Here is a 12,755-nt window from a genome sequence, read left to right as displayed (position 1 = left end):
ATTGGGTGGCTAAGAAAGGGAACCGTGAACTGCAGTGGCCACAGCAGCTGTGTTAGGCCTGTGAAGCCAAGCTCAGCCAACCTTTCGCTCCTGCCTGTGCGCAGTCCCTCGGTGTCCCGGTTCGCGCAAGAAGTTGCCTTCTTCGCTGAGCCCGGAGCCTCTCGGCGGCAACAACCCCGAGGTGCAGCTGAGCAGGCTTCGGCAGGCCACCGGCATGGTGACAGAGTTCAACCCAAACTACGAGTTCGGAGGCTCCACCTGCACACTGCAAGACCTCACCGACATCCCCAGGGAGAGCCTCACTCTCGTCAAGGCACTGGGACAGGGAGCTTTCGGGGAGGTCTACCAGGTGCGCTGAATACCTTGCCTTGTCGTCTCTCTTGTCACATTTTTCTGCCGTAATATACCGCGTAAACGTTTCAGACAATTCATGCGCACCTGTGTTTTTAGTAACACCATTTACGTTACCAGTGAGTTTCGGTACAAAACATACTTCGTAAGAAAAACAGAACTATACCATAACAGCCGCACACGGGCGCCTTAGCGTTTGTGCGGCTGTTATGGTAGTTCTGTATTTCTCACGAAGTTTGTTTTGTACCGAAACTCACTGGTAGCTTCAATGGTATTACTAAAAACACAGGTGCGCATGAATTATCTGAAACTTTTGCTGTGCTGTGCGATGTCACTGCGATGTGTTGTGTGATGTGCTGTGCGATGTGCTGTGCGATGTCAGTGCACGCTAAAGATCCGCAGGTGGTCGAAATTATTCCGGAGACCTCCCCTACGGCACCTCTTTCTTCCTTTCTTCTTTCACTCCCTCCTTTATCCGTTTTCTTACGGCGCGGTTCAGGTGTCCAACGATATATGAGACACATACTGCGCCATTTTCCTTTACTCAAAAAACCAATTATTATTATTATTATTATTATTATTATTATTATTATTATTATTATTATTATTATTATTATTATTATATTAGCCGCCTATGGGATAGAAATCATATATTATGTTTCATGTGTTAGCATATCATGCTGTTCATGTAACTTAATCCAAATGACTTATTTTAAACAACATAATCACTTTGATTCTGTATATTTCAAGATGTTTCAAATTACTTCTGCCCAATTGCATAAATATGTTTTCGATTTGGAATTTAGTTTTTTTTTCTGTTTTTTTGAGAGAAAAGCCGCGCTTTCTTTTGCATGCACTGACAATGCAGGACATGCTTACGTCATCTCAGGCAATTCGCTGACACGTCACTTTCGCAGGGCTTCCTGCTGCCCACCATCAATCCGCCCACTTCTCCGACTTCCGGCGAGGCTGCACAGGTGCCGCCCTCTCCCGTGGCAGAGGTGCCCGTGGCCGTCAAGACTCTGCCGGAGCTCTCCTCTCCCGAATCGGAGAAGGACTTCGTCACAGAGGCCTGCATCATGAGGTATAGCGGGAAGGGCTTCGCACTTACAGCTGTGCCGAAGAAAACTTACGCGCGCTTTTGTCAGTTTTTGTTTTTTTTTCTCAGAAAGGAAAAAGAAACAAAGGCAGTAGTAGCAATCTTAGGCGAACATTTAATCGGGCACTAAGGACAAACTGAAGCAGGGCCTGTATTAGAGAGTCATAGCTTAGCTCGATGCGCTACCGCTGTTCACTTCCGCGAGGTGATGCTGCGCACGCGCAGAACGCCCTAGGGCCACCAGATGGCGCCACGCGCCCGACGTCTGCGTACGCTCCTGCTGCATCGGGACGAATCAGCGCGTGCCCACAGAACCGGTTCACAGTAGTGGATTGCGGATCACGCTAACTCTCTATTAACAAACTACGGCATTCTAATGTCAAAGGCACCACTCTCATCGAAAACGTAGCTTCTATAAGCTTGAAATGAACAAAAACCAAAATACCGGCGTCCCCATCACCGACCGACTTCGCTAGTAAAACTACGTGCTTCGGCATCTAACTTCGACATCAAAAACTTGAGATGCTTGTCAGGAGCACTATGTGACAACAGCGTGCAATCTTAAAGGGCGGGGCTGAGAACGGGTGTGATTTATGCGAGTCATGCAGTAAATATGAAGAAAAATAACATCAATAGGACGGAAGCGACTCAGATGAGATTGCTTAGAAGGACACAAGGAGTGGCAAGGAAGGATCAATTTCGTAATGAATATATATATTGGACACGGTTAAGGGAGCAAGCATAAGAATGAAGCTATGGGTGTTAAGGCTCCATTTGTTTAGTCATGTGAGGAAGAGGGACTGTGGATATGTCGGGAGAAAAGTGTTGATTATGGACATCGAAGGAAACTGGGTACGAGAATGATTAAAAAAGGCATTTAATTGTTTATCTGTTTGCTTGTTTGTTTTGAAATGCTGTCAATCCCTTTTGGGGGTTTTTACAGGAATGGCGCTTATATACATAATCGAGTTCATTCTTTTTTCCTTTCCGTTCAAGCGTTCACAAAAGGACGTAGAGAACTTATGTTAATAAATTTTCGGGCGAACAATTCGTCTTTGGACACAGTTCAGGACAGAAAGAAGTGCAAGCCAGCCTTTGGAAACAGCGACCCTTAAATTATAACTCCAGAGGCCGAGAAAGCACTACCCGCGTAGAAACTCGCTTTAATCCACATTTCCGACTTCTCGCAGTCCACGCACATGTCTCACAGGTGAAAGAGTAACAGATATTGTGATCTGTCTTGACAAAAACACAGACTAACCACACACGGCTGACCGTGACTTATGCGCTTAGCCATCTCCTCGTAGAGCTCGTAGTTTCTCGACTGTGCCTGGGCGGTACAGGCCTAACTTTTGCACGCAACAAAGAACATCTCTGGCGCGTGCAGGAACTTCAGTCCTAACCTGATATCGCCAAATCATCGGATTTGTAGAACAATCGCTAAACTTTTACTCGCAACAGTAAACCGCTCACAACAGCGTACGGTACTTTACGTTCAAAATTATCTCCGATTTCACAACACACATTTCGGCAGTCATTATTGTGCAGATCTGCTGGCGCTTGCAAGCAAAAGCGAAATACTGTAATTCTTTCTAGAACACTACCTCTCGCGCACCCGAGTTGCAATTGCGGCTTGTTATGAAAAAAGCTGTCTTGGTTTAGAACCACGCTTTTGTAGGGATAGTTGGAGCTACATTGTGAAGAAGACAAAACTGTGCTTAAAAATAGGCACAGAACCTAGAACGAGCGCAGGACTGCGCTCATCCTCTGTACTTGCATCCTCTTTCATTCAGTTTATGAGCACAGCTTTGTCTTCCCTTCTGGTTGAACAATGCCTCCACCACAGGTAGGCAATTACCGACTTCTTGCAGATGCATGTCACTTAGCAAACCTCAGTGTGGCTGTGTTGCAGGGTCAGACTAAGGGACAAGAAAGAGCTCGAGGTGAGCTCGAGGCAAACCTCGAGCGCATGTTAGGTTAGGTTAGGTTAGGTTAGGTTAGGTTAGGTTAGGTTAGGTTAGGTTGGGTTAGGTTGGGTTGGGTTCGTGCGCTGATTCAGAGACAAAATCCGCTGCCGGTTGAGTACAGCGCTTTTCCTGTGTTAGAGGCGCGATTGCTGTTGCAGTCTCACTTAACCCTTCCTCGTTTCTGCGCAGCAAATTCAACCACCCAAACATCGTGAAGTTCATCGGCGTCTGCTTCGAGAAGATGCCGCGCTTCATTGTGCTCGAGCTGCTCCCTGGCGGAGACCTCAAGTCCTTCCTCAGGGAATCACGGCCCAAACCGGTGAGGCTGTGTATACTACAGAAAGAAGACTTCATTGATTTGCCTTACATGCTACAAGGGGGATAACTAGAAGGATAAGAATGGGGTGGAGCGCATATGGCAAATTCTCGCAGATCATGAGTGGCAGTTTACCAATTTCCCTCAAGAGGAAAGTGTACAACAGCATAATCTTACCGGTACTCACCTACGGGGCAGAAACGTGGAGGCTAACGAAAAGAGTTACGCTTAAGTTAAGGACAACGCAGCGAGCCATGGAAAGAAAAATGATAGGTGTAACGTTAAGAGATCGGAAGCGGGCAGAGTGGGTGAGGGAACAATACCGGGTTAATGACATCCTAGTCGAAATCAAGAGAAAGAAATGGGCTTGGGCAGGGCATGTAATGCGAAGGCAAGATAACCGCTGGTCTTTAAGGGTAACGGAGTGGGTTCCAAGAGAAAGTAAGCGTAGCAGGGGGCGGCAGAAGGTTAGATGGGCGGAGGAGATTAAGAAGTTTGCAGGCAAAGGGTGGATGCAGCTGGCAAAGGATAGGGTTAATTGGAGAGACATGGGAGAGGCCTTTCCCCTGCAGTGGGTGTAGTAAGGCTGATGATGATGATGATGGCATGCTACAATCGTGCGCGCAAAATACTGATTTCATGAGTATGCCAACTTCAAGCCTGCTGCAATATGGGTGCTTTGTACAGTTTTTAATGAATGAAATACATTAGACAGTTACGTTCTGCATTTCACTTGTCTGGTCTCCTGCTGCCCGGCTTCGCGTATCCGCGGATTTTTGTCTATCCATTCTGGTCCACTGGTGAACACCTGTGGAAAGGTTAACCATTGCTCTGCACCTATGTTTATCCTGTGTAGAAGTGCACCTGACACACCTGCACAGTCGTCAAACACCACTAACCCGGCCAACGTCCCTTAGACAGCTATAGCAGAACTTTCTGGCGGGTTAGTTGGTACGTTTCAATTGAATAGCGTGCGTTAACAGGACGAACACAGGAAACTTGGAGAAGACGAAAGAACGAAGCGCAACTTTCAACTTTAATAACAGGAAGAAGATGTCAGACGCTTTTTTATAGCTGCTGGGGTGTGAGGGTGTACGATATGATTAACAGAGGTTAATCATACATGAACCATGAAACAAGGTTCCTAGCCAAGGCACCGGACAAGACTGAAAGAAAAATCATTCAGGCCTTTTACATTGACAAAAAAAAAAAAGACAAGTGCGTTAGCACGCCTTCTATTCTTCTTTCTAGAAAGGAACTATTCTTTTCAGATGGTTTCGTCTAGGTTCTTTTCTAGTAGCATAATTTTTCTCTGCATCTCCCTATGTTGTTCTCTTTTCTTCTTTTTAGTGTTTTTAGGCGCCTTTTACACGCCGCTTTTTGTGCCTTTCTAAGTTTTGTCCTTTACATTTGCATCGTGTTGTTCCTTACGTTTTCTCTGGCCATGTTGTCGTACAGCATATCAACCGTTATCACTCTTTGGTCACATGTTGTTACATCCCGCTTTTTGGACAGCATGATGAGCCATGTTACCCCACGTGTTTTCTTTTGCTGAAGTTGTTTGCCTCTGTTATATCGTACACCCTCACACCCCAGCAGCTATAAAAGAGCGTCTGGCATCTTTTTCCTGTTTATTAAAGTTGGAAGTTGCGCTTCTTTAGTCTTCTCCAAGTTTCCTGTCTTCGTCCTGCTAACGCACGCTATTCAATAAACAGCTAGGGCTCTGACGCTGGCTCTTCAGGGGGAGCTCACGCATCAATACCGATATAAGCTCTCCTGCGTAACGCAAGAGCACCCATGCATTTACAGGCGTAGATGGTAGTCCCGACGATTGAATGATCCTCTTTGGGAGCTCCGTTGACAGAAGCGCAACAAGAAGGTGCTCTAGAGATAAATAAATGCCCTGCAGCATTTCATGCAGTAGTCTAATCCAGGCGTAGCACTGGTTAGCCTAGAGGCCCGTTGACAGCGCTAGCTGTTAAATTGAAGTTTCCCGGGCAAAGCGAGTTTGTCGTCGTTGTCGTAATAGTAGTTATTACTACTTATTAGTAGTAGTCTTATAGTAGTTAGTAGTAGCCAGAAAGCGTCCGTGCAGTCAGGTGTGTCCGGAAGGAGGGGTACAGGGCGGGGACCCTACACTGAGTGCCAATTTACGGGCGTTCGATGACGTGTCTGCCCCGTGGCCATAATCCGTAACTTGCGCCTCACGCTAACTTTCCCAAACATTCACAGCGACAGTTCTTGGGAAAGACGTGCTTGTGTTCGCTGTCATTTTGCGTCCGTTTAGGTGAATGTGACTGGGGGGACGGATGAAGGCAGGGGGCGGGAGCAGGGACGGGAGCAGGGACGGGAGCAGGGACGGGATCCCACACAGACATCCGGCACGGGTTGCATCTCTTTGGGCGTGATTAATATCAAAAGGCGCCAATTTTCCGCATTACCACTTAGGTACTCGCCATTCAATTTCTGTTGCTACAAACTCTTTATCGGGTAAACCATCGTTCTAAACTGTCGCGGACACTGTGCATTTCAAAGCTGCCTGCGATGTAAGCCTGGCTGTAACCGGGGCATCTACATTTGTCGCTGGTATCAGGCAGAAAACGCACGCAGTCTATGACGTTTCATTCGTGATTCTTGTTATTTATCACTTATTAAACCTTTCAGTGTGCAGAAACGGATGCCGTAAGAAGAAAAAATAATCAAGAGCAGGCAGTAATTGCATTGTTCACATGCCACAGAATTCAATCACAGAATCGTTCACGTTTTTTTTTCCGTTATTTTTCTTCAGAACGTCCCACCAAGTCTCACAATGACGGACCTCCTGAAGCTAGCCATCGACGTGGCGAAAGGTTGTCAGTACCTGGAAGACAAGCATTTCATCCACAGGTGTGGATTCCAACCTCCGTTTGTTTTGCAACCAAAAAGAAAAGAATTCGGTTATTATTCTTGTTCCGACTTGTGCATGCAAGTGTCCCCTATTGTCCTGCCTGCAGTGTCCTCCTCAACCATACTGCTCTGTTAACTTTATAAACTTCATAGCTTGCTGAGATACCAGTTCTAACATCTGTACGTCCGCCACAAAAACGAGATGCGCAAAGGAGCCTATTTTAATAGCCCGATAATTGCGACACGAACAGCGCTTAGTACAACTGCTGATAGCAGAACGACAACTTCAGATGCAGTGGTGCAGGTTTTATTTTTATGGCGCAGTCTTTATAAAGATAATAGGGCTCACTTTGGTTCTGTGTATACTTAGTCTGGTACTGTGTGTCCCACATGTGAAAATATCTGAGCTCCGAGGTAGTGCAAGAAACTATACTCAAACAGCACATCCACTAACGACGTGGTAAGGTCTCCGGACATTATGTCTCATATTCAAAGAACTTGATAGCAAAGATACGGCATGTTTTTTTTTTTAAGCAGAAGTTCATTCTTCCGTCTTGTGCAGGAAAATCGAGAAATTAGGAGTACATGGCAAAATCCTTCCTGTCGATTCGATGTAGACAGAGTGGAACGCGAGAGGTCACGAAGGAAAAAAAACTAACGGTCTGCTGTTCCTGCTTTTTTTTTTTAATAGAGACATAGCCGCACGCAACTGCTTGCTCACAACCAAGGGACCTGGGAGGGTGGTCAAAATCGCCGATTTTGGCATGGCCAGAGACATCTATCGGTGAGATGTTCAACTGTGCGTTTTTTTGCCTTTTCCGCACGAAACGCTCATACCGTGTTTTCGTAGAGAAGTTGTCATTGTGCAGCTTTCGCGAAACTGCTGTAACCTAAACTTTCCAGATGGGGTTTGGTCTTGAATGGAAGCTGGAGAGAGATGTATAAATCACTTTAGGGGACGGAGTGGCTGTTTCGATAACACTGCCAAGGTAAATCCGCACATTCAGTGACAGGAGCTGTAGAATAGTGAAAGAGTACGGTATGAAAGTTTTTGCGGCGTAAACGAGCACGTAGCCATATCCGCCTGTTGCAACTGCGAGTACAATGCCCATTGCCGATGTCCATTTCTTTGTCAAAGTACTCCCTTCCAGCCAATGGCGTCGGCCGATTCTTATGAATCCTCTGCAGTGACAATGCAGGGAGTGCGTGACAATGCAAGGGGAAGACTATCTGGGACAGTGAAGGGAAGGGATTATCCCAGTTCATCTGCCACTTCCTGCAATGTCACGCTAGCAAGTTCACGAGAACCGGCCGAGGCCATTGGCTGGAATGGGGGCTTTTGACTGGGGAAAGCTGCTTTTTTTCCTGATTTGTATCCGCCTGTAGTAGTTCACACAAAATTATGTCTCAAATACATTAGACTTACATGCGAATAACACAGCAGTGGACATGCACCCAAAGGCACTGTACTGAAAACGCAATTAACCGATTTACATATGCGTTCGCAAGTGCTTACAGTGCTCACGACTAATTGTCAAAAGTTCCATGCCAAGTGTTCACTGAAGGTGCAAATAATTGTTTTAGAGAGTCGTTTATGTCATTCCAGTGCACTGAACGGCAATGAGAGCACTGGCACGACTGTCACAACTCCCTAGAGTTTTGTGATGAACGTGTGCGCTAAAATGCACGAGCTCTGTTCTCCAGGGGTGCGTCGTCCAACCAGACTATGGCACTTTTTCACATAACCAACTAGCGCCATCTGACGACCGTCAGCAGCGAACATCGCGTAACTCAGCAGAGATATTTTTACTTGCAGTTGTTAAGAAAATATAAAGTGCGGTGAGACGTTGCACGAACGTGTTGATAGTGATGGCCTACCCTTCCTACGGGCTTCAAAACCACTTGTGAACTGGTGGCCACACGCACACCGACTACGCATGATGGCCTAAGAAGACTCAGTGGGGTGCACCAAACATTCGAAATTCCCGCTTCAATTTTACATGTTCAGCGCCTTACAGAACGCGATCGAAGCCGCACAAACAGAAAGCGTCTCTCCAGATTTTAGAGCGAGTGCACTCATATACGCTTACCAACACCGATGAAGAATGTTGTCACCGTACGTACGTACGTTCACCGTTCACAGTACGTACGTACGATCTTGTGCCGTTGCTTACCAACCCGAATTACCACCCGAGGTTACCCGGGTTACTCGGGTAAACACGGGTAAGTTCGCAGGAGCATCCATCACCCCAACTGCGCGAGAGATTGCCCGGGAAGAGTAGTATGGGTCGCACAATCCCTACAGCCACTGCGATGTTAGTGTTACGAGGAATCGTCGCCATTTGTGAATGCTAAGTAGACCAATTCTGCATATATGGGCTTTAGTTAACCCACTAAAGATATCGCGTCATACTTGTAACCCGTCGCTTAAGTGTCCCCTCCAATTGGACAATGAACAGCTGCTTTCGCACGCCTACTTGTTTTACCTACGTTAAACCCCTACCATTTTTTTTCGGGGCTTCGCCCGTTTCCACTGACTGATGCCATTTCCACAGAGCGGACTACTACCGGAAAGGAGGCAAGGCGATGCTTCCGGTCAAGTGGATGCCGCCCGAGGCCTTCTTGGACGGCATGTTCACCAGCAAAACGGACGTGTGGTCCTTCGGCGTGCTGCTGTGGGAGGTCATGTCCATGGGATACATGCCGTACCCGGGCAGAGGCAACCAGGAGGTCATGCAGCTGGTGAGGCTGCTTAGCCGGAGCACATTGCACTTCCTGTCCCTAAATGGGTCCCGTCGTGTGTCCCGACCGGCTGGATAGGACAGTGAACATGGTAGGACTAGACCCGCGATAGGCACTAGAACTCCCTTGGACGTCCAGCGGATGTTGAATGGACGTCCAAGGAAGTTTTATTGCCCATTTGGCCAGTACATAGCAAGGAGAACGAGGCGCATGATGTTCGTTGCCCATTGCGGCAAGAAAATCTTGACTGAGTGAACATCAGCCTGTCGGGCCTTTGGACCCGCTGAGGTCATGAGCACCAGAAGCGGGTGGCAGAAGCAGGTGTTCACCGGCTCTGAGCTTTCATCTAGCCATAGGGGCCTCGCACGAGAGTTAGCGAGCGGAAAACACAAATTGTGAGAATGTGTTCATTCCGTAATTACTACCTTAATAAATACCTGTTAGTTACCATTAGAGCAAAATATTACCACGTGCATAAAATTACTTACAGAATTCTACCACATCTCTCTTCAGCTCTGAATTTTTCAGTAAACTTTAGAGCTTGAGTTAGGACTCCAAGTCAGTATCGGCTAAAAATTATTTACTAAGCAAGTAATATCTGTCGCGTTCCCGTCAGAGCTTAAGTGAAGCAACGGTGTTCACCTACAAAATAACCAACGCTAACTTGCCTTCAGTGGTGTTCAGGTGCCCGTTGTGACATTTCTTTTCACACTTTTGCTACCAGGAGCCACGAAGTGGCAGTGGTTTTATTTTTTTATTACCCTTTTTGATGCGTCAAGAAGTCAAAACCTTCATGGTTACTCATTTTACTTGTAACCCAAACATCTATCTGTGTCCGTGAAAAGTCGGTGCCTTCTTAACTACTCATTTCAGTAGTCATTGCAAACTTCTCCGATGTCCAGAAGGATTCAACGTCTTCACAACTACATACTCATTGAGACCCCCAATTTCCTTTGTCAACAAGCAGTTAGTTTTTATAACGATTTAGTTTAGTTGCCACCGCAACTTCCTCCTGTGTTCATTGAAGTCATGACCCAACACCATGACTCAGTCTACGCAATCTACTTTGCACTAACAACAAAGTGATATATAGGGTGGCCCACCACGATCGCGGAGGACAGTGCGACCCTTGTTTCTATGTCCTCGCAGGTGACGTCAGGCGGCCGCCTGGAGCCCCCTGCCAACTGCCCGGGGCCGGTGTACCACGTGATGACGCAGTGTTGGCACGCGACACCCGAGGAGCGGCCCTCCTTCGGCACCATCCTGGAGAGGCTGGGCTACTGCATCCAGGACCCGGACGTGGTCAGCGCGCCTCTTCCGGTCTTCCACCGGCCGCCCTCCATGGAACGGGATGCCACCGTCATGAGGCCGCCCAACGCCGACAACGTTTGCCTGCAGGCACGTGCAATCCCCTTCCTTCCATACTCAACCGCGCAAGCTTTCTTCGCTATATACATCATTTAGCTAGAAACGAAGAATGCTCAACCATTTCTTCGTCCTGTTTGCACGGCGATGCTTCCTTCCGTGACCCGCGCCGCCTTTCAACAACACCAGTGACTAAGCACGGGATATGTGCGCAACCTCTGCAAAATTCACGCATTCACTTCTTTCAGCCAAACGCTGATTGCAATAATAATAATAATAATAATAATAATAATAATAATAATAATAATAATAATAATAATAATAATAATAATAATAATAATAATAATAATTGGTTTTTTGGGGAAAGGAAATGGCGCAGTATCTGTCTCATATATCGTTGGACACCTGAACCGCGCCGTAAGGGAAGGGTAAAGGAGGGAGTGAAAGAAGAAAGGAAGAAAGAGGTGCCGTAGTGGAGGGCTCCGGAATAATTTCGACCACCTGGGGATCTTTAACGTGCACTGACATCGCACAGCACACGGGCGCCTTAGTGTTTTTCCTCCATAGAAACGCAGCCGCCGCGGTCGGGTTCGAACCCGGGAACTCCGGATCAGTAGTCGAGCGCCCTAACCACTGAGCCACCGCGGCGGGGCGAAGGATCGCATGATAAAGTGCACTGTCCTAAATGTCCAGAGAGGAGGGCAGATAATAATTGGTTTTTAGGGAAAGGAAATGGCGCAGTATCTCTCTCATATATCGTTGGACACCTGAACCCTGTAAGGGGAGGGATAAAGGAGGGAGTGAAAGAAGAAAGGAAGAAAGAGGTGCCGTAGTGGAGGGCTCCGGAATAATATCGACCACCTGGGGATCTTTAACGTGCTCTGACATCGGACAGCACAGATACAAGACATACATTTAAAGGTGTGCAAACTGCACTTTTCCAAAATCGAGTATAGAACGAATAGTGTAGCTTGACCTAACGATTAGAATACGAACAGTGAAGCGAAAAATTGCATAGGAAACGAATTAAAGCGTGATAGAACCGAATACAATACGAATCGAATATTTTTAGGAATATTCGCGGCTACTGCGAATATTCGTACTAAACGAAAAATCGTGCGAAATAGCGGAGCGCTAGCGAGTACGGTGCGGTACGGAGTTATAAGCTATGGAGTTACAGTTCTAGCTGCCGAATGACTCAACACTGATCTCCACTAGGGGGGTGCTCAACACAAACTCAGTATAGCCATGTGAAATCTTTGATTGCCATGTCATGTATATTGGAAAATTAGTAATTGCAATTTAATATAACAGCGAACAAAGTAGCTCCACATCTCAGTAATGCGAAGGCAAGATAACCAATGGTCCCTAGGGGTGACGGAGTGGATTCAAAGAGAAGGCAAGCGTAGTGGGGGGGGGGGGGGGGAAGAAAGTTAGAGTGGATGAGTTCAAGAAGTTTGCGGGGATACGGTGGCCGCAGCTGGCACAGGACATGGCTAATTGGAGAGGCCAGGGAGAGGACCTTGCCTTGCAGTGGACGTAGTCAGCGTGACGATGATAACATCTCAGCAGGTGAGAGGGTGGTGAGAGTAACATAACAGCCATGACCTCCGAGAGGGGGGACAAAGGCGTGGCTTGCTAAACTAGCCTGAGCATGGCCCTATCACCGACGATAGGATGTCATGTACAAGCACTATAAAAGCCGCCTAACGAATGGACACCGTCGCGGAGCGGAACCTTCAATCCTGCGCAGACCAATCGCGGCAGGATGTCATGCAGCGTCGGATTTCACGTGTGTTTTGTAGCAGTGGTCGAAGAAAACTACGGCGTGCCTTATTCGAACTCAGTGTCAATTATCCGAAAACTGTTAGACAGTTTAAGAGAAAATCTGATTCGTTTCAGCGTATCGACTGTTTTGATATTATATTCGCTATTGGAAAATTTCGAATATCTGCACACCCCTACACATCTTAAACTCATGTAACGCTGCCATTTCCTCATCCTTGTTTCCTCCTGAAATGCTTGGCTT

General features: G+C 47.0%; 1 protein-coding gene across 1 annotated transcript in view; it reads left to right on the top strand.

Annotated features, from left to right (window-relative positions):
- Positions 1-12,755, top strand: part of LOC144134377 (leukocyte tyrosine kinase receptor-like) — a 68,808-nt gene that overhangs the window by 45,952 nt on the left and 10,101 nt on the right. Inside the window, exons 13-19 of the mRNA XM_077667300.1 lie at positions 105-349; positions 1,269-1,435; positions 3,607-3,736; positions 6,522-6,619; positions 7,311-7,403; positions 9,175-9,361; positions 10,511-10,759. Coding sequence (XP_077523426.1) covers positions 105-349; positions 1,269-1,435; positions 3,607-3,736; positions 6,522-6,619; positions 7,311-7,403; positions 9,175-9,361; positions 10,511-10,759 — 1,169 coding nt within the window. The remainder of the gene's footprint in view (positions 1-104; positions 350-1,268; positions 1,436-3,606; positions 3,737-6,521; positions 6,620-7,310; positions 7,404-9,174; positions 9,362-10,510; positions 10,760-12,755) is intronic.

The sequence above is a fragment of the Amblyomma americanum genome, chromosome 5 (assembly GCF_052857255.1).
Source record: "Amblyomma americanum isolate KBUSLIRL-KWMA chromosome 5, ASM5285725v1, whole genome shotgun sequence".
NCBI classification, from domain to species: Eukaryota; Metazoa; Arthropoda; class Arachnida; order Ixodida; family Ixodidae; genus Amblyomma; species Amblyomma americanum.
Note: the sequence above shows the minus strand (reverse complement) of the source record. Positions and strands in the feature narration are given on the sequence as shown.